The sequence below is a fragment of the Crinia signifera genome, chromosome 4 (assembly GCF_055691185.1).
Source record: "Crinia signifera chromosome 4, ASM5569118v1, whole genome shotgun sequence".
Lineage (NCBI taxonomy): Eukaryota > Metazoa > Chordata > Amphibia > Anura > Myobatrachidae > Crinia > Crinia signifera.
Genome location: NC_139220.1, coordinates 194,096,558 through 194,122,401, shown reverse-complemented (window position 1 = coordinate 194,122,401; position 25,844 = coordinate 194,096,558). Strand labels below are relative to the sequence as shown.

General features: G+C 40.9%; 1 protein-coding gene across 1 annotated transcript in view; it reads right to left on the bottom strand.

Moving 5' to 3' along the window:
- The window catches only part of CHCHD3 (coiled-coil-helix-coiled-coil-helix domain containing 3), a 248,043-nt gene that overhangs the window by 32,858 nt on the left and 189,341 nt on the right, over positions 1 to 25,844 (bottom strand). Inside the window, exon 7 of the mRNA XM_083183331.1 lies at positions 14,194 to 14,264. Within this exon, the coding sequence (XP_083039457.1) occupies positions 14,194 to 14,264 (71 nt within the window). The remainder of the gene's footprint in view (positions 1 to 14,193; positions 14,265 to 25,844) is intronic.

The following is a 25,844-nucleotide window of genomic DNA, read 5'->3' as shown; positions in this document are numbered from 1 at the left end:
AAAGAACATGGAGGATATGTTATAATTCTTGAAGAGTGATAAAGTGGAAAGAGATAGAGTACCAGCCAATAAGCCACTAACTGCCATGTTACTGAATGTGTTTGAAAAATAACAGGTAAAAGTGCACTGGTCGGTACTTGATCTCTATCCACTTTATCACTCCACCTGACATAATACGGTACATCTGCCCCTAAATGTCCTAGGCATATGCACTAAATTATTAATACACAAGTGCTCTCAGGCTTCCCTCTAGTCCTCTTTAGATTCATCTTGCCGGAGCAACCAGGTACAGATTTACAGAGCACAAACTGTAGTTCCCTGCATCCTAATTTGCCAAATAGCTCATGTTTTAAGTATTTGACTGTGGTACAGGTTGAGAGTTCTAATCCCCTGCATGGCTTACTAAGAAGTGTGTTTTTAAATAAAGGTGGATTTCAGTGAAATTATCTTATTGGTCTCCCAGGTTTCTGAATATGGTGTAGGAGTGTTCTGTATATGGAGATTAAGTCAGTCAATATCATTGCCATGGTGCAATCACATACCACATAATTTAAGATAGTGCTCTAGTTAAATGTTTGACTATAGAACATGTGGTCTGGAGTTTCTGAAATCCCAGCAAGATGAGCTGATGTAGGACAATACAGAGAATAACACACACTTGTCATCTCCCGCCTAGACTACTGCAACATCCTTCTCTCTGAGCTACCACTCGCCCCTCTCCAATCCATTCTTAACGCTACTGCTAGGCTCATCTTCCTCTCCCGCCGCTCCAACTCCGCCTCCCCCTTTGTCTATCTCTTCACTGGCTCCCCATTCCTTTTCGGGTTCTCTTTAAACTCCTCAACACCACCTACAAGGCTCTCTCCTCCTTCACTGCTCCTTACCTCTCTTCACTGATCTCTATCCACACTCCCTCCCGTCCTCTTCGCTCCACCGCCGACCGCCGCCTGACCTCTCACCTAATCCTCTCCTCCCACTCCCGTGTCCAAGACTTCTCTCGCGCTGCCCCCCATGCACTGGAACAACCTCCCGCCACCCATCAGGCTTTCCGATTCCCTTACCTCCTTCAAGTGCTCCCTCAAAACCCACTTCTTCCGACTGGCCAATCCCTCTTCCTCCTAACCTCTTTTGCTCCTCCTATCCTGCCTACCCTACCCCTACATCCATTCCTACTTATCCTATTGTTTTTCGTTCGTCCACCTCCTCCGTCTGTTAACTCTTATGAGTAGGGCCCTCCTTCCTCACTTACTCACCCTACCCCTTTACCTCACCAGTGCTCCTGCCCTGTTCTTCCCTTCCTCTACTTCATCTTCAGTCTCCTCGACAATTTAGACACCTACTTCAGAACTGATGCTGATTTTAGTTCTACCAGCTATACCCTATTTATGCTATACTTTATCAACACACCCTGTATGTTAGCTTGTAATTTGTTTTTTGTTTGCTATGTATGGCGCTGCGGACACTTTGTGGCACCTTATAAATAAACGTACTACTACTTGGATGTTTTAATTATATGAGTATTGTAAAAGTATAGATTAAAATGTTAAATGACTTGGGAGTAAAAAGAAGAGTCTTCACTGTTAAAATACCAACTGGCTGAGCTGTTTGAAAGCCTGACCAAGCAGCTATGTCTCCAGGCGGTATGCTCAATGGGATAGTTGAGAGGTATAATGTAAGGTCGAGCAAAGACGACAATGCCTGGAGCTCGCTGCCATTGCCAAAGTGGGCCTGTGTGCTTTAAATGACAGGAACTTTTCTTAAAATGAATTGCCTCTTTGGCAGATCCAACAATGACATCCAGTTTTAGTACTCTCCTGCATTTGTTGCTATGTAGTTGTAATTTAAAAGTTAATTTAATAGTTGTTCTCATCCGTCTAGCCTCAATACATTACACAATGTGAGATGCCAAGGTGTGCATGAGCTCCAGTAGCATTGAATGTATATTTTGCTGAAAATATGTCGTAGGCTCAATTGCTCAACAATTGCTCTCGTATTCAATGCTCTTGATTCAAATTTTTTTGGGGGTGAACAGGGCTTTCTTTAACGAAGCGGTGAATTTTTTCACAGAAAATGATATTCACTTTATTCAATGTTCACTGTTCGCTGAAAGCCGAATGCTGGCCAATTAACCATTTCATAGTCGCTTTAATTCGCTGGTGTATTTCAATGGGGTTTTGACTAATTTGCCAAAAGTGTTTTCAGTGCTAAAATGGAGAACCGCTTACGCCGTGATTTTCGCAGAGTTTTATCATTTTGCATTCAACATCTTTTTTAGGTGAACTATAATGTGTACATTTAAAATAATTGTTTTCTATACATTTTTTTGGTGTCCAAAAATCTGTTTAATTATTTGAAGGATCTTGCTATTTTCAATTCTTTACAAGCACCACAATTAACTTTAGATTTTTTTTTTGTCATGACTTATGCGGGGACCCCTCATTAAGTATTCACTGCGCTTGGTCCCGCTCATTACATATGCACGGAAAGGGACCAGCACCTCCTTCCCTGCCCTGTCTCCTCTCTGGCTGCAGCTTCTGTGCCTGTCTCCCCGCCAGTCCTTCTCCTCCCTGCTGCTGTGTGCAGCGTAAGTCGCTGGCAGGGAGGCTGCCATCCCCGGCCTTATGCCATCCATCCTCCCTGCTGTGTGTGCCGCATTAGAACAGTTGAATAGGGTGAAAGGGAGGGCTGGCGGCAGACATTGAAGACAGCGGAAGCATGGCAAATCCAAAAACAGGATTTGCTGCAGTGCAGTTGAATACCTGCCTTAGTTGCAATGCAATGATGACGTACCAGGAGACTGGTATGCAACATTTGTACATCTGTGTGTGACGGAGTCTGTATTTGAAGCACAAAAGGAATTTGACATAGAATAAAGCCACTGGAACTGCATTGTAGCACTCCATATGCAGATTGAGAAATTTATGCTGTGTACACACGGGGTAATAAGATTGCTGGGGATATATTGCTAGCAATATATCCCCAGCAATCATATTGCTCAGTGTCTCCTTTTCATCAGCGATGAAAAGGAGACACTGCTACGGGGCGGAGGGGGAGCGCAGCAGCAGCAGACGCTGCTGCTGTCACTTTGATGGGAGGAGGGAGGGAGCAGCGGCACGGGCCTGGGGAAATCAACGCTGATCTCCCCGGCGCTGACCTCCCGGCACAGCAATCGCCAGGGAAAGCTGCTCCTTCGACCAGCGACCATTAGGCAGTGCACACGGGAGCGCGCAGCTGGCAATTTATCGCCAGCTGTGCTCCAAATCACTGGCAAAATTGCACCTGTGTGTACTCACCTTTAGTCACACACAGTTGCCTCAAATTTCTTCTAAGATGCATTTTCAGCACGGGATGCGGTCATTTGGTCTACAGCATGATGGTCGACAGTCATTAGGTCGACATGAGAAAAGGTCGACATGGTTCTAGGTCGAAAGGTCATTAGTTCGACATGGTCTAGGTCAACAGTCAAAAGGTTGACATGGGGGTTTTCACTGTTTTTTGAGCCGACATGTGCAGACAGGCGGTATTTCATGCCCTACCATCCAATAGGGCGTGGTGGGAGAATAAAATAGTGCCCAATGCATTGCGAACGCAGCGAGGGGATGCGGTGCACTTGAAACTGTCTATGTCGACTGTTGAAATTCAGGTAAAAAAGTGAAAAACCCCATGTCGACCTTTTGACTGTGGACATAGACATTGTCGAACTAATGATTTTTCCCATGTCGACCATCATGCTGTAGCCCAAATGATCCCAACCCTTCAGCACACACAAAAAAAGACCCAATGCTAGCAGAGTGTCAATGGACCTGGCATACCAAAAGATACCTTTTTTCGTAAGACTGCAAAACAAACATCTGTCAATAAAATGAACCACATGTAAATTTGTGAGCTCCATCAGAAATCAACATTTTGGGGCTGATTTATAGTTGCAATCAACAGTCTTGTGGAATTTGAGCATGCAACATTCTCCATAGCAGAGGATTTACAATGTTTGAGCCAGTGGTATCGGTTCAGAGTAAAACAAATCTAAAGCCATATTTCCATTTTCTACTGATGTCACTGGTTGCTAACGGAGTGTTCAGTTGTAGAATCAGCTTCCTGTGGGTGTGCATTGGGATTTTCAAGCATATGCAGACACCTCTCTGAATCATATGGCTCTATCACCAAGAAAATGTCTGGTGCAAATGCAATAGAGATGACCACTAATTTTACAAGTGCATGAATAGGGGCAATGTGGCCTCATAGATGCACACAGCTTTAAAACTCTGATTCAGTTCTTCTATGTATGTATATATATATATATATATATATATATATATATATATATATATATATATATATATATATATATATATACATACATATACATATACATACATATATAAATAAAACTTTTAATGCATCTATATCGCATAAATTACAAGATTATCAAATGTACTCTGGCCCAAATGGGTAGAAAAGGTCTTTATGCATAACTATGTTTCAGTGCAATGTATCGATAACACTTGTATTATAAATGGACAACTGCTGTATTTTGCATTAAATCAATTTGAAAATAGGAAAGCAATATTACTCTAGAACATTTACATTTTTATTAAGGCTAAACTAAATTCCTCACGTCTTTGAGGAGCAGGCCTTAAATGGCTGAAATAGAAGATTTATTATTCAGCAGACACAAGGCTTCATTGCTCCGAGATGAAGGGACAAATATTTAAACATCTACAGGTGTTTGTCTTGGCAAGCTCTGAGCATGTGGCACATTAGTTTAATCTGCAATCCAATACAGTTGCACATGAATTAAAAGCTCTTGAAATAGACTTGCCTCATCCTCTCTCACTCAAATTCTTTAACCATCATAATCAATAATAGGCTGTGCTTTGTCATGGCTAAGAGGAGCAGATGAATGCATGTGCACAGCTGCTCAATAAGTAGCACTAAAAGGGTACAGCAGGATTTCAGTTCTAGCATTTCAAACCAAGAAAGACACAAATGTAAACATTTATTATTTATATATTAGAGGGCGTATGTCCAAAAAGGAATATGTTCGATCACAGCCTATTGGGAAAACAACTACTACAGTACATGAATACAACCAAAAACAAGAAGATTTTGTAAAACAACTATAAAATAATTAGGTACTTGTGTAGTTTCACGGCGCCAGCATGGCGCCGTGCGTCTGAGTCCCCTTGCGGGGCTCGCTTCACTCGCCCACGCTGCGGGCTCGGTGGCTCGCTACGCTATCTAAAATCAACTCCATGCCAACATGGATAGTGGGGGTATGAACTATCCATGCTGGCATGGAGTTAAGTTAGTTTGCCGAGCGTACAAACCGGAAGTAGCCATGCTGGCGCCGTGAAACTACACAAGTACCAATAATTACTAGATGTACAGCTAATAAACCAAATAATAACCTGTATAGAATAATTTACATAAAGAGTTTTCAAAATGACTCGGGAAGCAGATTCCAATCAGTTGGTAGTGTTTGCTTCTTAACATGAATAAAAGAAATCCAGAACCTCTTCTCTCGAAATCAAATTTAAGCAGAGGCCTATTTTGACACTGGTCACATCAACTGAAAACTCAACTAGTTTTAGCAAACCAGCATTTTAGCGACGTAAGATGTCTGAATAAGCATGCAGTGGATAAGTGAAACACGTTACATGTTTATTCGGATATTGTGTATTGTTTATATGATGGTTCCTTAAATTTTATGGATGCAACAATCCATACTCAAATCAGTCTGAGTCTGCCCCTGCCACATGCAGTTGGAGTACATGTACAAGGTAGTCAACATCATAGGATGGCACTTTATATACTTATAAGCATTTTCTTTTGAAAAGATCCCACAAAGGGTCTTTGCCTATATAAATACTAGTAAGCTGGCTCGCAGCTAATGCTTCGCTAGTAGATGTAGTTTTACTTGCTGCCAACAGATGGCAGTGTTTCAGTGAAAGACACTAGACATACACACACACACACACACACACACATATATACACACACCCACTACACATTAAGCCAGTGGTCTCCAACCGGTGGCTCGAGAGCTATCAGTAGCTCGTGGACGTAATTTGGGTAGCTCATCTTATAGCAATCACCTGACGGCATAGGCAAGGGTGTAGGGCTTTATGACGGACATCAGGAAGCAGCATTCCTGTGCCCCACTCTTCATGCGTCCAGTCTCAACACAGAGAGCCCATGCACCCTTTAAGTTAGAGGTCTGGACATCATAGGAGTTGACTGCATTCTCACTGTTGCAGCAGAGAGTGACTCCCATCCTTGCTGGCATCCCTACTTACAAGTTAGCTTGATATAGTGTATTCATTCCTATTTGCAGAATAAGATCAGTCTTTCAGTTCAAATCATGATTTTACACCAATGATATCCTTTTGTGAACCTCTGGAGTTTGGAAAAAAAAAAAGGCTAACTATACCCAAGAATGCAAATGACTTTGGAAGTTTACCCCTCACTAACCACTTAAGAAGAGTGCAGTGATGCTCCTAACTATGCTGGCTATCAAGCAAAATACATTGGGGGGTACCAAATCCGGTGGAATGAAAGTTTGGTGGTGAAAAAATTGGATTTTTTCATAGTTACCACATTAAATAATATTTTTTGTGCGGAAAAAACATTTTCAGTGAAACCCGTGTGTTTTTACCACTGCCGCCCCTAAATTCCAACTCCTTCAGGGTTTTTTTCACCTGCCTGAGAGCAACAACGGGCTAGCCCTAGATAATATACCGTGTAGTAAACCAATGTAAACCACTGTTAGTTGGTCTCTATTTGGAGGTCCGTGATCTCGACAGATTTCACAGGATTGTAGTTACAGCATAAGCTAATGCATCGTATGGCATTACACCTGTGAAAATATACCCAGGAAAGGTGAAAATAAAAACCAAAAAAAATACTCATAAAAAGACACTATGTGCTTCTTAATTATCGCGTTTATAGCAGAATAATAAAGCTGTTACACTTTGACTTCGATAGCTGTGGGGAATACAATGATACTTCAGCATCTGCTGTGCTTCCTGCTACCGTCCCTTTAATTACAAAGGGGAGGAAAACTAATACAAATGTAGAAATGTAATTAGTTTGTAAAAGCCCAAATCTTTGCCCAAAGCCATGTTCTTCCTGTAATATCACATTCTTTTCTTCTTGTGTAAACTTTTCATTATGAAGGAGACATCTTCATAATCTAATAAAAATGGTTATAATGCAACTCCTGGAAATATTATTCCAGTAGCATGTTTTAGTAATGTTCTTTTAATGCGATTTGCACCTTGCAGGAGCCCACTGAACTTGATCATTTAGAACGTGATCAATGTGAATTAGTGCCTCACAGAGATAAAGCATTTGATCATTGGGAATTTGATCAATGTTTCTTAAGGCCAAGCACAGATAAGGCATTTATCAACAGTGTGCATAATCACAAGCTCATTTATACTCAGAGAAAGAGGTAATAAGCTTCTTTCCAGGCATTTTGCACAAGTCAACTGTTGATTACATAATGAAAGTGACAAAGGTGCTAAAAATCAATTTTCGGTCTTATCCACAGCATAATCCTTAACTTCATTCTTGATGAAAAACAAAAGTGATGCCATAGTTTCCTAGATTCTTTTTCACTTGACCTTTCTAGAAACAATCAGTAATGGAATACTTATATTTACACAGATGAGTTTATATTCAGTGTATTTCATGAATGCAGTGGCAAAACAGGGTTGTTTGCAGGGAATCTATGAGGTATATTTACTTATTGTCTATTTTAATCGATTAAAATTAATCTTAATACAGTGCTAAAACATATATAGTTACCAACCTTTAATGATGGAGATATATATATATATATATATATATATATATATATATAAGTAACAGACCAGGGGCTTATGGTGGGGCCCTTGGAAATGAGGCGGCACTTCACGGGTTTCATAGAAGTTGAAGAAATTTAATGTAGTGAATATCAATACATGGTCGTCGGTATTGATATTCACTACATTAAATTTCTTCAACTTCTATGAAACCCGTGAAGTGCCGCCTCATTTCCAAGGGCCCCACCATAAGCCCCTGGTCTGTTACTTGTACCCCCTCGTGGAGGAAGGCACCGCGGTATTGAACTTCTTTCGTCCGGAGTGCCGAACGCCCCTTGCTGATATATATATATATATATATATATATACACACACACACATACATACATACATACATACATACATATAGATAGATAGAACTTGTTTCCTAGCACGGCGCCTGCGATTTTTGTTGTATCCATCGGGTCCAAAAAAAATCGATCACATCGCATGCAACCAAATCTCATGCTTGAACCAATGTAAAATGGTCCCCGAGACCCGATTTTACATTAGGCCCAATGTTAAATGCCCCCCAGACCCCAATTTTCATTGTATACCCACCCTGATGGGTCAAATGCCCCCCCCCATTGTTAACGCCACCCCACGATGAACACCAACCCGAAGCGCAACAAGCGCAGCGAGCCCGCGAGGGGCGGCGGTACGCGTCCTCCGACCTTTTCATACCCCCACTATCCACGTCGGTGTGGAGTTGATCCGAAGTGTGGCGAGCCCTGCGAAGGGACGCGCATTACTTCACAGGTATTACGCGTCCGCTCGCCATGCTTCGGGCTCGGTGGCTCGCCATACTATATAAAATCAACTCCACGCCAACGTGGATAGGGGGGTATGAAAAGGTCGGAGGATGCGTACCGTCGCCCCTCGCTGGCTCGCTACGCTTCGTGGGGTGGCGTTAACAATGGGGGGGGGGGGACATATTACATGTAAAATACGCATAAGGGTGGGTAGACAATGAAAAATTGGGTCCATTGGCCCATTTAACAATGTTCCCTATGTAAAATCGCGTCCATCGCATCGGTCGTGATTTTTTAATTGTCAGGGAAAAGGCTAAAAATAGCCCTGAAGTCGCGTCGGCCGCGTCCATCGCATACCTTAAGTTAAGGTATGCGATCAAAAATTGGCAATTGTGTATGCGCAGTACCTATATTGGTACTGCGCACGCGCTGGTCCCGATGCTGGTCATTTATATTGTACAGGCGCCGGGACCAAGATTCCTTCTATGGGCTGGGCTGTTGCCGAAGTAGCCCATAGAAGCTGGCCTCATGCAAAGTACATGAGATATTTTTTTAGGGCTTTCGAGCTGCCGATGCGCGCTCCCGTGTGAGTGGAAAATCGACAGTCAAGGGCAGCCAAGACTATATAGTGCAGATCTGCACTATATAGTCAAAATTGTGCCTTTGCAGCATGCCATGCTATGCGAGTCCCGATACGATCTGATCTCGCATAGCACGACATATCTACAGTTTGTACATACCATAACAGTTACACCTGAAACAGGATGCGGAATGTTGTACATGTCAACATCAAACAAATATTATTCTTAATAAAAGTGGATTATGAAACTATGATCATAAAGTGTTAAAAATGTGTCCTCATACAATATTGCTTAACTTGCATCAAAACATCCTCTCAACACACCAGTTCCTGTGCGAATCTGCTTGTTCTAAGCATCTTTATTATATTTATTTCACTGGAATGTGCATCTTAACTGCAATGTGATGTGACAACCTTGCTTCACGAGACTTGCTGGATTATTGACCTTTGCGTGTGCATCCGATTCTGTATGTGATGTGCTATGATGCAGTGGCTGTAGCTATTTTCCCACCAAGGGCCTTATTCTAGTTCACTCTTTCTGACAAAATCCTTCTTAGATGGACAAAACCATGTGCACTGCAGGCGGGTAAATGTAAAATGTGCAGAGAGAATTAGATTTGGGTGGGGTTTTACTTCAAAGTGAGATCTATATTGCAGTGTAATAATAATGCAGCCAGTATTTACCCTGCACAGAAACAAAATATCTCACCCAAATCTAATTATCTCTGCACATTTACATCTACCCCCTACAGTGCATATGGTTTTGTCCATCTAAGAAGGATTTTGGCAGAAAGAGTGAACTAGAATAAGGCCCTAAGTTCCATTGTGTTTTGTATACAGACTCACATCTAGTTGCACACAGGTATACTAGTGTTAAGGCCCCTATAGGCTAGGCCAAGGTATGGCATGCAGCTTCACATGCGATACCTCGGCAAATGCCTGCATGGAGCCCCCGGGCTCCCAAGCAGCTAGAAAGCATTCATACAATGTATCGCATACAATCCCATTCACCGCCTGGGATACCATGCTTCCTTATTGTAGCAGTGACGATCTCCAGTTCTGTTCCGATGTGCATGGCACCGTTCATCCTATCTGCATCATAAGTAAATGACGTACGACACACATTTGCCAGATTTAATATGCACCCATAATGGCTGTATGTTAAGCAGCCCATACACGCTGCTTTGTGGGCGTGCTGTGCTAGCACGGATCACATTGCATTGCATTGCATGTGCATCCGTTGTGCATGCAATGCGATGCAATGTGATCCGTGCTAGTAAAGCACGGAAAGCAAGCCCACAAAGCAGCATGTATGGGCTGCTTTACTTCTTAATATGTACGGTCTTCACTAAAAAGAGGTTCATAGATGTTAGCTTGGTCTTTCTTGGTAATATATCTTGCTATATTTGTACAGTATCAGGTGATTACTTATAATACAGATACCTATTGTTTTAAGATCCACTGAAAAGAGGGAAGAGGGAGAAACACTAGGGACAAAACAACCACAAATCCCTAATGTAGCACATAATTGTCGATTTCCTGGATGCTTTCTCCAGCAGAGAATAGCCAGAGTGCAAGTGTGACAACGGCCGAGAATGCACCATCGTAGACGTTCCCCTGCTATAAAATGCAGAGATTATTGGCATTATGCTGAGGGTATGGCTACGATGACGCAATTCAGTGAGAATCCTGTTGTTAGCTCCGGGCGCCAGTAGATAATGGCGCCGGAGCCGTGCCTAAACCGCCAGCTCCCCTGCCCACTTTTCCAGCAGCTCCCGGCTCCCTGCTGTGTCCGGGAGACATGCTGCTATTTTCAATTCATGTCTCCTGCTGGGCTGCTAGCCAATAGGCACTTGCAGTCCAGCAGCCAATCGACTGGTGGCTGCTGGATCGTAAGCGCCTATTGGCTAGCAGTCCAGCGGAAGACGTGTATTGAAAATAGCAGCACATCTCCCGGACGCAGCGGGGAGCTGGGAGTGGACGGGGGAGCTGGTGGTGCATTGAATTGAAAATAGCATCAGGGAGAGGGCTGCTGCACAGTTCAGTCCCCCTTTGCAATGAGCAATTCAGTCCCCCTTGGCAACGAGCATGAAGCCCCTGGCATCGAGCATGTATGTTAGTGGCACTTGTGTCAAAGGTGTGATGGGCATTACGGTTTGTTATATAGTATGTAATGGGCATGACGGTGTGTTATATAGTATGTAATAAGCACTACGGTTTGTTATATAGTATGCAATGGGCATCATGTGGGCCTTATGTGTAATTGGCATTACGGCATGTGGCTTTATGTGTAATTGGTATTACAAAGTTCACTAAAATGTGCAATGGGCATTATGGTGTGTGGTATAATGTTGGGCCACGGCCACTTTTCACTACACAGGAGCCTAATCTACTACAAATTGGGAGGGCGCGAAACATGCCCTTGCTCCGAGCACCATGGCACCTAGCTACACCACTGGTTATTATCAGCTGCCCGAACTGTCCATTTTACTTGCTAAGTGGTTTGCTGGGCAGGGGGCAGATGCTGAAACTGAGAGACTGCCCAATCTTACAGAGGCCTACACAATTTTGTGCAGTTCCAGGAAAGTAGATGTGTAGATCGGCACTCGGGGGTGAATACAATCCAAAAGGTGCCTGGGTGCCTCACCAGTGTCAAGGACACGGTAATAGCCAAGGGGGTAGTGGGGGCACTCACAGGACTTGGTCAAATAACGAAGACAGGAGACAGTAATGTCAAGCGACGTTTCGGTCAATTTAATCGACCAAATTTTTCAAGGTGAGCTTGAAAAAGGTCGATTAAATAGACCGAAACGTCGCTTGACATTACTGTCTCCTGTCTTCGTTATTTGACCAAGTCCTGTGAGTGCCCCCACTACCCCCTTGGCTATATATATATATATATATACATACACACATATATATATATATATATATATATATATATATATATATATATATATATATATATACACACACATACACACGAGAGAAGGACGGTCCGGCACTCTCCCCTCCGATGTGGGATACCTTGGTGCCCTCCAAACAGGTAAACAGCATGAACAAAAAAGGCGGCACTCCAAGGGTTTCAAATCAAATTAGTGTATTCAAAGATGACAGCAACGTTTCGGAGCGTGATATGCTCCTTTGTCAAGGCAGGTAAAACAGTGAATGAAGCAGTGTGTACAGTGTCTTACCTTAAATAAGGTGAATTACCGCCCCTTCTTCTTCCCAGTCAGCGCGGGTTTCCCGTGTCCGTCCCTGTCCTGTGCCGCCGGAAATGTAATGGTCACTTCCTGCTGGGTGGTTGGAACGCACGTTGTGCGTGGTGTGGAACGCACGTACCTGAGGCAGGAAGTAGCCTGCGGATGGTTTGAACCGCAAACGGTTGCTAGGTGACTGGCTGTATAGTTATGCGGACTCAGGTGAACTACGGGAAAATCCGGCTGCTGTAAAGAGAGGACGTATACAATATACTTATTTAAGGTAAGACACTGTACACACTGCTTCATTCACTGTTTTACCTGCCTTGACAAAGGAGCATATCATGCTCCGAAACGTTGGTGTCATCTTTGAATAATTTGATTTGAAACCCTTGGAGTGCCGCCTTTTTTGTTCAAGCAATATATATATATATATATATATATATATATATATATATATATATATATATATATATATATATATATATATATATATATATATATATATATATATATATATATAAATAAAAAGAATGTGGTAGACATTTCAAGGGTGCCCGGTATATTTATTTCTGTACTCACCAACAGTATCAATCATTAAAGGATAGCACATATTAGAAGTCTTATCTTCTTATCTTACACTGAAAGACAAGGGCACCAACCTGCAGCTTAAACATTCTGCTGTCAAGAATAGGTGACTTGATGTTTACTGGCCATAGGTGAAATATGTTTATTATTATAATTTTATTTATAAGGCGCCACAGGTGTTTCACAGCGCCGTACAAAAGGAACAATACATGGAGACAAAACTTGGCATTACATTGAATAAATAACAAAAATATAGTACAAATAAAGAGCACCACAGTTCAATAAGCATTACAGCTTAGTTATAAGTAATGAGGACTCAATTGACATACAACTAGAGGCTTGAGGCCAATGATGGAGAGGAGTATGCGGACAAAGATGGTCACAGTGTTGGAGTATAGGAGAGCTGTGAGTGACATGTGAAGAGAAGTGGGCTTTGACAACAGGAGGTATGAGGGCCCTGCTCTGAGGATCTTACAATCTAGTAGGAAGGAGAGACAGACAGATTACATGAGGTGCAAGCAAGTGGGTGGTGGCTAGATAGCAGGATGTAAACAGGCAGGGGGTCGGAGAACCAGCCTCAGGACTAGTTTATGCAATGGAAGGGTACGCTTGCAAAGCATTATGCTAATGGAAATCATGTTACCAACTGATTCTGGCTACATTTAACCATTTTGCCTGCCTACCCGTGACATCTGCTATAGTTCTCCAATATTGTACTTGTATACCTTTGACACACCGTACACCAATTCTGACCCGTGACATTAACATGTTTGTGTCTGTCAAATTGAGACCCTGCTATATCTGTTTATCAAATTACCCAGTTTCTCCAGCTTGCGATCAAAATTTTGGATGTCTTGTAGTATATTTGTTCTCAACCGTGATAAATTTGTCGATTGGCATAAGAGGAAAAGATCTACAGTAGTCTAATAATTTAGCTTTTACAAATAAAATTGTATTAAAAAGATGTAATGGTGCAATGGACAGTTAGGGGAAATGTATTTTAATTGAAAAATAAAACAGTTAACTCTAGTTCATAAAATAACATTACAATTTTACATTTGAATATTCTCGAATTTATGGTTTCTATAATCATATGTAGGTGATTGTCAGAGATATGCAACTAATACTGTTTTGATTGCAGGAAGGTTCTAAAGGCAAAAAGTTGACAAAGTACACCATTACATAAACTTGCCATGCTCTATCATGCATAGAAAAATTGATGGCCTTACTTGAATCTTGCCTCTACACTGTTTGCAGCGGTCTGGTACTGTTCAGTGGTCACTTTATAAAACTGAGCACTCTGAAAAGACAAACGAAACCAAAATTAAAAGCATTTCTCCCTAGTATATCTGCATCTTTCGCAACTTTATAATGATACATGTTTTACCTTATAGTGGTTATACACAAAAGATTACATTTCTAAAGCTGTCAAAAAACCCAAATGAAGACAGGAAAGAAAAAAGGTGCATTATATTGTAATTGGCTTGTACAGTACCTTTCTTGAGATTTCCAACTATTCCTAGCTCAGTAACACTTTTTTATGGCAATTTAGCAGGCATAATGGGATTCAGTAGTGAGAATGGGATAATTGTTAGCAACCAGTAAGATTTAAAAAGCAGTTACTGTATATTTCTGTTTCTATCTTATCTCTCTATCTTGAGTGTTTGCAAGAGGACCGATGTTTTTTTTTACTGCGCATGCACATAATGATTTATACACATGTGCAGGGTCCCTGGGTGAACAAACTCTGTGACTTGCATAGTCGCTGAGCCATTCATAGGGAGTGATACAGGCTGGGGCGTGTGGGGGCGGAGTCGGGTGTCGTCCATGGGAACACCCAGCATATCCAAAGCATCCCCATAAAACGATGGGCTTTCTCATGGGTTTGCGGGTGGGATGAGGTGTGCCGGGAGAGGTAAACTGCCCGTCTGGTCTTCGGCTGGAAGCCCCCAAATATAAGTCAGTCTCCACCGACTTATATTTGCGAGCCCTGGAGAAATCATCCAATGGCCATCGACCATTGAATGTTTTCTCTGGCTGTGGCCACATGCAAGGGGATGTGTCTTCGGGACGCTTCCTCTCGCGAGGGGAAATGGTGCTGAGAGGGCCGTGCATTACAAGGAATCAGTAAGTTGTGAAGCTCAACTAGAATCAGGGCCAATATCTCTAATCCTTCATTGTGCACAATGGTAATCCTAAGGTAAGAGCCGGGACTCACCTATACACATGGCTCATAAAAGGGAGAGAATACGGACCACTTACATCATTTATGCAGAAATCACAAGAACTCACAAAAAACAAACTCCAGTACTACTACTGCTGCTGCCAGTTAAAGAGAGTTTTGAATGCATTCAATTAATGGCAATCATGATCATTTGCTTTGCAAAAAATATACTGTAGTATAATATGAAAAAATAAAAAAAGACAGTGTTTAGTCACTATTATTTCTAGAAGGCTATTTATGGTGGGGATTCCTTTTTCTCCAAAATTGATAAATGGAGGTACCATTTTAATGTTTAAGATCTCTGCTTCTGACAAATTGTTAATTTCCAAATTGTATTGTTCGATTACAACAAAAAAAATTGAGGTTCAAAATGGACTTTTAGCCCCTGAGTTCTTTCACTGGATGATTTGATACAGCTTGGCTAATGGGGCCTACACATGTAGAGATCTGGGGGCATTTTCTAAGTGATCTCACTAGATCGCTTAGAAAATGCCCATACATCGCTATGCGCGGCCATGTGCATCACTATCGCCTGCCGATTAATATGCAAATCAGTCAGGGCTAATGTTCTCACCAGAGAACACTAGGCCAGAAAGATCGCTCAGCACACAGCAGTATGCTGAGTAATCATGCTGAAGCATTCTGAGTGATCTAACAATGTTCAGAAAGCTTCAGCATCTCCCCGTGTGTAGGTCCATAAGATGATCAGTTTAGCTCGGCTACTAAAAATGGCTACAAATGAACCGGTTCTGCTTTCATCCTACTACAAACCACCAACCTCGCTACAAAATAAATCATATAAAATTTTCGCACGGGCAACCTAGGTTAGCATGAATTGCTAAATAGAGAAACTGCAGTGGACTACAAGTAGAAAACTCTCTTTAACTGGCAGCAGCAGTAGTAGTACTGGAGTTTGTTTTTGTGAGTTCTTGTGATTTCTGCATAAATAATGTAAGTGGTCCGTATTCTTTCCCTTTTATGAGCCATCCAGAAAGAAAAATTCAAAACTGTGAATGCAGTGCAAATAGCGATTTATTCACAGATCCATTTGCGAAGACAGCCAACAGTTTTTTCAATCTGTACGGTCTAAGATTCCCACTAATCAGGCTGGGAGTGGTAATCGCCGCGTCAGAGACACAGCCCAAAAAAAACACATGGGCACGCCTGCTTTTTTACAAAAAAAACCCCCATGAAACTGCCAAATTCCCGTCACTCAAACTGCGACTGTACTTACGGATATTTATTAGCTAATTATCCCCGCACATGTAATGTGGAAGCTATGCACACAGTCGCTCTATAATCTAACATAATATATAATCTAACAGATTGCCAATTTACTGATTACTGATCTATGCTGAATTATTTGTACAAACTTTAGGGGGTTAATTTAATTACATGTGGTGTTACAGTGCATGTTCCAGTGCAAGGTGCTGATGATGTACAGTGCATATATCTTCCATATAGTGCTCATTCTAGCACCCTGCATCTTTCAAAACCAGTGCAGTTCTTCTTCCCTGTCTGCAGTGCCACTCTCTGCTGTGGTGCTTCTTACACAGGTCTGGTCTGCCCATCAGTGCTGAAGTAAAGTCCACACTTTGCTAGAAGCACCCCAACAGAGAGCAACACCCCAGGCAGGAAAGAGGAACTGCATGATGCAGGGTTCGAACATCAGACCAATAGCATAGTAAATAAGGGTAAATTCAATAAAAAAAATCCACCATGGTTGGACAAAAAAGTTAGGTCAGAAATAAACAATAAAACAAGAGCATTTAAATTCTATAAAAATAACTTAAGTGAGGAGGCGTTCACCAAATACAAAGAATCAAACAAAATTTGCAAAGGGGCAATCAAAGTAGCTAAAAGGGATTATGAAGAGCGCATAGCCACTGAAAACAAAACTAACCCCAAGAAGTTTTTCAAATACATAAATAGTAAACGTATAATTAAAGACAACATAGGCCCACTAACCGATATCACTGGAAAAAGTTTTACGGAGGATAAGGGAAAAGCAGAACTGTTAAATTAGTTCTTCTCATCAGTGTTTGCTAAGGGAGAGCAGACCGTGGAACACACACATACCTCAAATGGGATGAACAAGTAATGGACCTCAGTATTGATTTCTCTACTGAGGAAATAATATTGAGGCCCAGCAAAATCAAAACAAATAAATCACCTGGGCCAGATGGGATTCATCCTAGGGTACTAAGGGAGGAATTAGCTTCCCCTCTACATTATATCTTTGATAATTCACGATCATCAGGAAAGGTACCAAGACTGGAGAATAGCAGAGGTAGTGCCATTATTCGAAAAGGAAAAAAGGAGGATCCCGCTAATTACAGACCTGTTAGTTTAACATCAATAGTGGGTAAACTATTTGAAGGATTTTTAAGAGATGGTATCCAGGAATATTTAGACCTTCATAGTTTACTCAGTAATAACCAGCATGGGTTTGTGAAAAATCATTCATGCCAAACTAATCTACTTGGTTTCTACGAAGAGGTTAGCAAAAACCTTGATAATGGAAACTGCCTGTGTAATAGAGAACAAAGAGTGGTAGTGAACAATGCCGTATCAAATATGATACCAGTACTAAGTGGAGTGCCTCAGGGTTCGGTTCTAGGGCCCATTTTATTAATGATATTAGGATGGGGTTACTCAGCAACGTATCCATCATTGCGGACGATACAAAGCTGAGCAGTTATTAAATCATCAGAAGATGTCACCACGCTTCAAAACGATCTTGACAATCTAGATGAGTGGGCAAAAAAATGGAATATGAGGTTCAATGTGGACAAATGCAAGGTCATGCACCTTGGGAGACATAACCAGTGTGCTAGTTATAATGTAAGCGGGGATTAATTGGGTAATTCAGTACTTGAAAAGGATCTAGGAGTCCAAATAGACAAGAAACTGGGGTGTAGTGCTCAATGTAATATAGCAACAAAATTCTAGCAAGTATGGAAATTAGGAACTCAAAAGTAATTATGCCTCTGTGCAAATCATTGGTTAGACCGCACCTCAAATACGGTGTACAATTCTGGGCCCCACACTATAAAAAGGACATCATAGAATTAGTAAAAATCCAAAGAAGAGTAAGAGCAATTTGGGACTATTTACACTAGAGAAGAGACTTTGAAGGGGGGGGGGGGGGGGCATGCTCAACATGTGGAACTGTGAAGCACCCTTTTTTCTGCTAGAAAGGAATCTAGGACGCGAGGGCATGAGTTTAACTTATAAGAAAAAAAAGATTTTGTTTATCTAGAAGAAAACATTTCTTAACAGTCAGAGCAGTCAAACTTTGGAACTCTCTTCCTGGAGAAGTGGTGTCGGCAGACACTATAAATACTGTACGTTTAAAATAAGATTGGATAAACATTTATTGGTTAAAAACATCCATGGGTATGAATAAGTAACATAATCTGTCTTTAAAATATCAGAACATACTATACAAGGGATAAGCTACTATAAACATAGGTTGAACTAGATGGACGCAAGTCTTTATTCAGCATCACCAACTATGTAACATAGCATACCTTAATTGTAGGTAATTGAATGAATACTTCCCAAAACACAACTGCTCATATACAGCATGGTGCTTCTGTACTGTAATTGTACCCTGACACATAGTTAATAACCTCCTAGTGACTATACTGGAATTTCCATTTTAAAAGGATGCTTTCAAATTACTGTTATGATAACTAAAATCTCTGCAGGTTTTCCAAGAAAAACTTTCCCTTATTTTAGCCACAACCAAATGGGTATTAGTCAAAAACTGGATAATTGAAGCTCCCCTTTTAACTCTACAATACAAAATTACATTTGGAGAAATGCCTTCAGGACCCTCATTTAAGGGAGGTCCGAAACATGTTCACAATACTTTTCCACATTCATTCTCATGAGAGCCACTTGCAGTGAAAAAGTAATCTAGTCCTCCTTATGGGGCATATTAATCAACAAATGTTTGTAGCATATGCCCTTAAATTTTTTTACAGTGATGACTAATCGCACATACTCTCCAACATCTGAAAGGCAGAAATCGGTACACAGTCAGGAAGGGGGCATGCCAAAGCTAAAGTAGGCATTGTCACAGTCCCTTTCCACTTTCCGAATGTGTGCTGAGCAGTTTTTTTTTTTTTTGTTTTTTTTAAGGGGCCTGCCCCTAGCTGTGTATATACAGGTATATATCTATATCAGTAGCTACTTCTGCTTGCAGTGTAGAGCAGGCATGTCCAAACTGTGGCCCTCCAGCTGTTGTGAAACTACACATCCTAGCATGCCTTGACATAGTTTTAGCATTCTCTAATAGCAAAACTGTGGCAAGGTATGATGGGACTTTTCGTTTCACAGCAGCTGGAGGGCCATAGTTTGGACTTGCCTGGTGTAGAGAGTACAATATTGTAAAACCAAGTCTCTTCTGCACGGTTTAGCAACTCGTTTTGCAGCGCAAATATGAATGTCACTGCAGCCAACTGGATGTCTGTCTCCATTCTAAAGTTTGCTAAATAATTAGAAAGAAATTCTCCTGTAATCAGCCAAGGATAATTCTGATAAGAAATGTGTTACAAATAGTTACAGAATAAGATAAAACCAACCTGTTTTGCGTTCTGTGTACATGTTTCTTAAGCTTAAACCTGTAGGATATGAATATGCCGTTTACCTTCTCAATAGGAACGAGGTGAAGCCGCAGAAAGACTGTTGACAAGCTTAGGTTTAAAATGATGAATGACCTTCTCTCTGATAATCAGTATTTGCTACTGCATAATCTTATTTATTCTATGATTTATCTTTACTTAGAATGATCAATAAGGATGAACACAACCATTTCAAAAGATCAATACTTATTTTTGTAATATTTTCAAAATTTTTTAATAAGATACAATTTTAGCTTCAACGTAGGTATTTAATTTTACTCTATCTTTAATACCTTTGTAAAAACTGAAATCATTTGACTCTTTCCTAGTTTATCTACAATACAAAGTTTTGGTGATAAAGGGGCAATGAGGAATTACTATTAAAAACAATTATTAAAAAAGTCATCCGGTGGGAGCTGATCCCAGCAAAGACAGCGTATTAAAGTGATCATTTATGCTAGCCTTCTGCTGCAGAGTTTGGACCGAGCTTGCTAAATTGATATGAGTGGCCAAATGTCAGCACTTGTGCAATTCTTTAGCATTAGGCAGAGATCACAAGATCTCTTGTCCATATAAAGCTTTGCAAAAGTAGCCTAAAAAACTGGCATTCGCTATCAGGATAGCATTAGCTATATGGTCAACCCTAGCCAGTAACTCAATGTAAAAAAAAAAAAATGAGAATCAGAAATTTCTGCATTCAGCTCGTAATAATAATAGCTATTGTTTCCATGCAACTTTAATTTTGGGAAAGTTTACTACATAGAGTCCAAAATCTTATACTTAAAAGTATACCTGTGTGTAGAATCCTGCCATACATTTAAATAAGATCTGACAACCAGCAACTGCACGATCCTGTCGTCCCAGAGCTACCAATCAACCTCAACGGTCATTAATTAAGCATCTTTAGCCAAGTCCATAGCAAAAGTTATTAGCCAGGTCCAGCCAGTGCAGTACTCCATATCTTTGGCCGGTTCCTGTAGGACCAGTCTTCAGTATCTTCAACCAGTTCCCATTGGTCCAGTTATCAGTGTTTCCATAAGCTAAAAGCTGGTCCAGTAGACAGTGTTTCCAGTCAGTACTTCTCTATGCATTCTCGCCCATGTCCACTCGTGTGTATCCAGGGCATTTGCTACTTATATCTGAGCTAGTAACAAGGATCTCTTGCAGTAAAACTCCCTTGTGGAAGCCCCTGTTGACGACCACTGGCAGGTTAGATTCCATGCCCTACTTCCAGATTCTCATTAACTACTTGCTTTAGCCTCAAGTCACTCCATGGTTATAAAGGAAGCAGTATATCTAACCTGAAATCTTTAAAATTCCCTTTGATCCAGCAACAAACTAAGAGCCAGCATCAGAGCCTCAAAATTCATTTGGCATCCATAAAGCAGAGATTCTAATATATATATATATATATTATATATATATATATATATATATATATATATATATATATATATATATATATATATATATATATATATATATATATATATATATATATATATATAGCCTCATACATGTAGCCACAAGATGTCTGTTGTGTCTGAGTGCACATGAATTAGTTCCAAATATGTAAAAATCACAGATGAAGTGTATTGGCATGAAGAAAAAGCTGCAGTCATTGGATATTAGAACTTTATATAAAGATTCAGACTCATTCGCACATAATTGTACTAGTGTCACATACCAAATGTTCCATACATGACACGGTAAAAAATAATAATAGGTTGACAAGTTAAATTATAACGATTTCCATATAAATAAATATATATATAACACAGGCTTAAATTTGGAGTTGAGAGTAAAATTTGAGTAGATTTTTCCTTTACAAAGCTGTGGTGGACTTTACTTGTCCTATATGTGACAACATTTTTTGGAGGTAAAACCAAGGAAAAAGATTCTACCTAAAGGATTATGCTAGTTAGGTGCTTTGCTTAGTGTTCATTCTAGCACCCGACATCTTTGAAAACCCATGCAGTTCCTCTTCCCTGCCTGGGGTGTCGGTCTGCTGTGGTGTTTCTAGCACAGGTCTGGTTTGCATAGCAGTGCTGCTATGCAAAGCAAACCTGTGCTAGAGGCACTACAGCAGACAGACACCCCAGGCAGGTAAGAGGAACTGCATGGGTTTTCAAAGATGTGGGGTGCTAGAATGAACACTAGCTTTGATATTATGTCCATCTTTTCTAAAGAAGAAAACTTCCCCATGTTAAGTTTTAACAAAAATTGATATGTGCAATGGCCCAGCTTCTTTTGCCACTTCAGCTCACTCATCCATCCAAAAATGAAGACTTAAATGGGCAATAGCTGATTTTGACTGGCCAGAATGTCACCATGGTCTCTTTATATGCTCCTAGACATTATAAAGTACCTTTGCAAGTGTTGGAAGAGATTCAGAGGTTACTAAAGGTATTTTAATCTTGTCCCTAAAGATAAATTAGACAAGTAATTTGCTAATACTTCTGCATTTTGAGAAATCTCATTGACCCCTATGTCATCATGCAAAGCCTTCTGGAGGAGCACAAGATGCCGCCCAAGATCAGTGGTCTTGCGGGCTGTCGGCCGAACTCTTACATTTTTACAAGGGGCAATAAATTACAAGGCTTGGTTTGGCCCTTTTAAAAAACCATATGAGGTCACCCGGCACAATGCCTGCCAAAGCAAAACTCCCATCCGGTATTTTTTTTCAAATATTCTCAACTCATACACTAACAAATTCCCTCTAAACTGCTGCATAAAACCAACCTTTAAGTATATGTAAAAGCAAGGCTCTACATTGTATATATTTACAAACATTCAAATATACGCAAATATCCTTTGACATCTTTCAAAGGCGATGGACAAATGATAGCTGCTGTATAGTCACTAATTATTAATGCAAACCCACATATAGGCAAACATTTTATTTGTCAGCTGCTAAATTGTAAATAGCCTGAAAAATATATTAATTATTCAGATCCCACAATCTAATATTGTGAAAGATGCAATACTTCCAGTATTATGGAGGCTTGTACCATAATGATCTATGTATTCAAATTCGGTTATTTGGTTATCTCACTTTATATCATGGATAGGTAGGATAAATTCAGTACAGATGAATATATTCATAGACTCCTTTATCTCTTCCAAACTCTCCCAATATTTATCTCCTCCTATATGTTTACGTTTTAGAGATTTCAAAGTTCTCACTTTATTGGAGAAAAAAAAATCCCAGAATTCGTTTGCATTTCACACATAATGGAGGACCGAGTGTGCCAGATTACAGACAATACTAAATTGCAGAGCAATTAGCACACTGCATGTGTAACCCTGATGTTTGGAAGGTCTGGATTGATATTGAGGTTGCTTTATTGGGACATTCCATGATATCATCCCTTCTTTGGATCTGATTATATCTCATTCCATAGCTGTGTGGAACCACACAAACAAAACATCCAGCCTAACCATAGCCCATCCCCTATTACACGAATCCTACATAACCTTGCTTTTCTTCCAGGCATGCACAACACACCATTCCTCCCATGGAAGAACAGAGGCATATTGTTTCTTAATGATATTTCCAAAGACGCAAGTTTTACTCAGTTCTCTCAGATCCAAGACCACAAATATATCCCCACTTGGACCTTTTTCCAGTTCCTTCAAATCAGACATTTTCACTCTACGTTGAAACACATTGTTGTTGCCAACATGTCCCTATCTACCTTTAAAGCATTGTACCTTAGATGGTCTTGCACTAGAGGACTGATCTCTCTCATCTATACAATGTTCACTGATCAACAGACATCCCAGTGTACCTCTTCTGAGAGGGCTTGGTAAAAACACCCATTCCAAAAGGACCCCAAGTATTTCCTTCTTACACTGGACTTCCCAGAAGTATCCAAACATCAGAATAAACCGATGCGTCATGTGGTCTTCACGACTACCTGCCAAATTGTGATGGATTGGAAGCAATCAGCTGCTCCTACCATGCATTCCATTTTATCTCACATTGTATGGCATGGAATGCATGAGGAGCATCCTTAAAAACTCTTCCAAGTTTCAAATCTAGATGGGCCCCATGGATCTCCCTCCTCAAATTATTTCTAGTTTAACTATGACACATCCTTCCGCTGGGGGCAATGGTCGTCCGCACTGCTGCCTGTCTCCAGGCCAGGGGGGGTCCACACTGGGGGCCGTACGCTTCCCTCTCCTCCATTCGCCGTCATCACCTCCAGGCTGGGGCAGCTGCCGCGCTGGGGAAGCTGTAATATTTAAAATCCAGAAACCCGGCTCTCTTGTCACCGTCTCCTTAAGAATTGCCTCGTTGCATTGGAAAATTCTGTCCCAGAAAATAGCAAGAGAAGGACATTCCCACCAAATATGAAGAAAGCTGCCTGGAGCCGAATTACATCTCCAACATTTGTTAGACACTTTCAGGAACATTTTGTGGAGTCTTAAGGGAATTCTATACCTTCGATATATAATCTTATATAGGTTCTCCAGTGTGTCTAGATTAAGTGAGCTTGCTTGAGTGTTACAAAATATCGTCTCCCAGTCTATATCGTGGGTTAAACCATGTAGATCTTTTTCCCAAGCAGTCGTAAATGTGGTAGGCAAGGGGAAAAGATGCTCTAGATATTTGTATATAGATGTGAAATGGTGTTTGTGGGTCGACACATAAGCGTTCAAAAGAAGTCAAGTTCCTAGATAGGTCTGACATTTTAAAAGAGGAGGTAAAAAAAATGCCGAACTTGATGAGATTTCCAGAATTCACTGGATGAGAGATACCAGGATTCTTGAATATCCAAGAATAGGCGCACACCACATGGGTTCAACAACTGGCTCAACTTAAAGATACCGGCCTCCATCCAGGCTACAAAAGAGGATGGGTGGAGGCCTGGGGAGAAATTATGATTATAGATAAAGGATGTGAGGGGAGAGATGAGGGAGGGAGGTCACACATTTTTTTCCACATTCTAAGGGTGGGCATAACAGTTGGGTTAACTATTGTAGGAAGAGTAGGTATCCATGGGATGATCTCCATATATTTTGAGAAGCAATATTCTTCTATAGATACCCACAATTGTGTGTCTTTTGCACGGGTCCACTCCAAAATCCTATTTAGTATAATCGCTTGGTGGTATCCTGGAATATGTGGAAGTTACATTTCTCCGCTGTGTTTCCATCCGAATAAAAATGTCATGTTTGAAGTGTGGGGTCGGACACCCCCAAATGAAATTACGAATTAGATTCTGAATGGACCGAAACCAAGACGGAGGGATATCTATTGGGAGCGTTTGGAGTTTATACAGAATTTTTGGAAGTGAATTCATTTTTACCACATTTATTCTACCAAAAAATGATAAATGTAAGGTTCTCAATCTCTGATGTTCGATACAAAGGGGTGTTAATAAGGTTATAAAGTTGAGGTCTTTAGAGATGTATACACCCAGATATTTAAATTTCACATCACTCCAGGTGAAGGGGAAGGAAAGTTTTAGAGTATTAACTATATGATTAGGTGTTGTTAGATTCATAGCTACAGATTTTGAATAGTTTATTCTCCAAACCTTTGGAATTCTGCCATAAGGTTTGGAAGGGAGATGGTTGGATTCAAGATCATGGCAAGTAAGTCATTGGCGAAAAGAGCCAATCCGGGTTCCGCCCTTTACATTCCACTGAAACTGCCCTGACCAAAGTCACTAACGATCTACTATCGGCTAAATCCAAAGGCCTCTTCTCTATCCTCATCCAGCTTGATCTGTCGGCTGCCTTTGACACTGTTGACCACCCTCTCCTGCTCAACACCCTCCGCTCCTTTGGCATCACTGGCACGGTCTTCTCCTGGTTCACCTCATACCTCTCCGATCGCTCCTTCTCCGTCTCCACTCCGAGCTCCTCCTCTCCTACTACCCCCCAGCCAGTCGGTGTTCCCCAAGGGTCAGTCCTTGGCCCTCTCCTCTTCTCCCTCTACACCACCTCTCTGGGCACCCTCATCAGCTCCTATGGTTTTCATTACCACCTTTTTGCTGATGATACCCTAATCTAT